A 3,479-nucleotide genomic window follows, 5' to 3' on the forward strand; every position below is an offset into this window, starting at 1 on the left:
CATACATACATACATACATTCATACGTACATACGTTCATACATACATACATACATACATACATACATACATACATACACACACACTCACACACATACATACATATATAGAGAGATAATTGCTTATCATATTTGCTGTTTGGCGTATTATACAGTTTATTATTATTGTTTATTATCAAGCTCATACCACTGAGTGAAGAAAAATAGACTTCTAGTCTGTTTATTATTATTATTCTATTTTTGTTTTTTATATTCATTTAATTGTCTTTTTATTCTATTAATTTCCTTTATTCTATTAATCGAAATGAGTAAAATCTAACTGTATAGAGGTGGGCAGAGTAGTTAAGAAAATTCATATCCTCCAGCTAATATCAATGCTACAATTCAGTTTTGATCTGTGTTTCTTCTTTGTTGATGTTGTCGACAACACTGACAGCATCAGTGTTGTCTTTGGCAACTCGTATCATTATCTTGCCCATGTTCTTGTTCGCTTCCATTTTCTCATGTGCGGCATTGATCTGGTCTAGAGGAAAAACACTGTCCATAACAGGCTTCAAATGACCTCTTTCAAAGTGTGACAAAGTTTGCTGTGAGAAGGCTTCGACAAGTTGACCTTTATACTGAAATTACAAAAAAACAACAAGAGTTAAGGGTTAAGATAAGGTGAGAAGTTTCAAAAGACAACAACAAATTTAAAAAATCAATGATAATTAGTTAATAAATAAATAAATAAATAAATAAAAACCAATAGTTATGGTTTAGTTAAGAAGCTTGTTCTGTGGTCTTAGGTTCAATTCCACTCTGTGGCTTCTTGGGCAAGTGTTCTCTACTATAACCGTAGTTGACTAATGCCTTGTATATGAATTTGGTAGGCAGAAACTGTGTGGAAGCCTTTTGTGTGTGTGTGTGTGTGTGTCTACATGTATCTTTGTGTGAGTATTTGTCACCAGCTCCCTACTGCTTGATAACTGGTGTTGGTTTGTTTATGTCTAGATAACTTAGCAGTTTCACAAAAGAGACTGATAGAATAAGTACCAAACTTGAAAGCAGAGAAAAGGAAAACAAAACATTAGTACTGGGGTTGATTTGTTCAAGTAAAACCCTTCAAGGTGGTGCCCCAGAATGGCTGCCATCTGACTGAAACAGGTAAAAGATGAAACCTTTCCAGGATTGTAACTATTATCAGATAAGGGATCAGTCCCTTCTTAGCTCTACTTGTGCAAATTTTATTAATGTAGTTTAACACCAAGTTAGCCCTGATTAAGCCTGATCAAAGGCTTTCTATCCTATGACCAATGGGTCATTTTTGTTTTTTTACAGGTATAGTCTAGTCAACCATTAAATATGACTCGTTTTTCCATGTTCATTAGTACTGTGATTCATACATAGACATTATGTGTTACTAGCTAAAATCTAGGGTTACTCACCTCATCAGTACGTGTCCTTAAAGTTGTGGCCATCAAACTGATTCTCTTCTTTAACAGTTCCAGGAATAAATTTCCATTCACTGACCGTCCACCTGTGAAAGAAATTAAATAGAAACATTGAGATGCAAGAATGGTTGTGTGGTTAAGCAGTTTACTTCCCAAACACACGGTTTGGGGTTCAGTCCTATTGTGTGGCATCATGGGAAAATGCCTTCTACAATAGCCCAGGACAAACCAAAACTCTTGTGAATGGATATGATAGATGGAAACTGAAAGAAGACCATTGTGTATATATATCCTCTTCATCATCTTTTAACATCCTTTTTTCTAGGCTGGCATGAGTTGGATGGTTCAACAGGAGCTAACAAGCCAGAAGGTTGTGCAGAGCTCCAATGTCTGCTCTGGCATGGTTTCTAAAGCAGTGTACTGGGTAATTCTTTTGTGGCACTGGCACTAGAGAGGATACCAAGTACTCACAAGACAAAACTCTTCAATGCAGTGGGACAGACTATTGAAGGATGTGAAAGTATGAAAGAAGAACTGGAAGAGGCATCTTACTGAAGAGGAGCGTGCATACATATTCTGGTGTCAATAAGTATTCTAAAACCAATATTAATCTAAGAATTTCTGAAGAGAAACAAGTTATAAAAAAGACATGCAAATCAGCTTAATACTGCCCATAATGCAACAGGTCACAAATGTTTTTTATAGTGTGACGGCCATATTTTTCTTCAACCAAAAACTAAAAGCAAAATTGAACTCTGTATTTTTCTAACAACCAGAAATATCAGGTTATATGAATCTTTTAGAATTATATTCTCAGAGAGCAATACTTAATATTGGTTTAAGAATACTTAATTGCACATTTTGAAGTCCTAAATGATTTCTGTACCAAGATTACAACCACCCCAAACTAATTTTATACTTACCAAGAAGTCCATATAAAACCCAGCGTCCATCCATAGCAAGGCAATTAACATTCATCTCCCAGTAAACACCTCCAACACAATCAAGAATCAAGTTGACTCCACGACCTGTAAACATTGCAAACATTTATTTCTAAAGCGTTTTTGTCTGCACAAATAGTTTCAACTAGTCATTTCGTAACACCTCATTAAGCAAACATTTTGACATGTGACACCCGAGTTCACTAGATATATTGACTAGTGAGACATTCCTTCAACTAAATATGTAGACAAGTGACCTCCCTTAACTCTTTAGCATTTAAACTGACCATATCCAGCCCAAATATTTTACCTGTTTTATGTTCAAACTGGTGAGATCTGACCTCTCACCCCAACCCAACAATGTCACTCTAAAAATAGACAAACACATCATTAATATGCCAACAGAGAATGGAAAAATATAAAAATCACAACTGATCAAGCACACTAGAGGACAACACTATTAATCAAACATTCTGACAGGTGATACACACCTTTAACTAAGCATGTTATCTGGTGACACCCTTTAACAAGGCATGTTGACTAATGAGACATTCCTTTAACTAGATATTTTGACAGGTGGCACTTGATTAGTGAGACACCTCTAATTAACTGTCAAAAGTAAGAATCCAAAATTAATCTTGACTATCCCCTAGGGTAGCAATTTAAAAGCACACCTTCAGAAATGTTAACTCTGACCCTCTCACAAAATTACAAATGAAGGAAGGTAGTAGAAAGTAATCAAAGACACACCTTCAGTGAATTTCATCACTTCTTCTGAGAAATCAGTCTCTTTGTAATTAAAGCCAGCTGAGGCCCCTAACTCAAGTGCCAACTTGATCTTGTCTTCTGAGCCTGCTGTCACAATTGCTTTGCCTTTAGCTAATGTCACCAACTGGATTGCTGCTGTACCAACACCACTTGCTCCTGCATGAACCAGCACATAGTCTTCAGGTTGGAGTTTACCTGCAATATAAAGAAAACACTACTAATTCTTATATATATATATATATATATATATATATATATATAGACCTGGCAAGAAAAGTGAGATCATGGCTGTAGCCTACACCAGTGTCACATAACCAGCCCATTGAAAAAGTACCTTTG

The 3,479-nt window shown here is 35.7% G+C and overlaps 1 protein-coding gene across 1 annotated transcript in view; it reads right to left on the reverse strand.

The window, feature by feature from the left end:
- Positions 1-57: 57 nt before the first annotated feature.
- Positions 58-3,479, reverse strand: part of LOC106877010 (quinone oxidoreductase PIG3) — a 13,824-nt gene continuing 10,402 nt past the window's right edge. Inside the window, exons 4-7 of the mRNA XM_052974716.1 lie at positions 3,123-3,335; positions 2,355-2,459; positions 1,426-1,517; positions 58-618 (exon numbers count right to left, since the gene is read on the reverse strand). Coding sequence (XP_052830676.1) covers positions 376-618; positions 1,426-1,517; positions 2,355-2,459; positions 3,123-3,335 — 653 coding nt within the window. The 3' untranslated portion in view covers positions 58-375. The remainder of the gene's footprint in view (positions 619-1,425; positions 1,518-2,354; positions 2,460-3,122; positions 3,336-3,479) is intronic.

The sequence above is a fragment of the Octopus bimaculoides genome, chromosome 19 (genome assembly GCF_001194135.2).
Source record: "Octopus bimaculoides isolate UCB-OBI-ISO-001 chromosome 19, ASM119413v2, whole genome shotgun sequence".
NCBI lineage: Eukaryota > Metazoa > Mollusca > Cephalopoda > Octopoda > Octopodidae > Octopus > Octopus bimaculoides.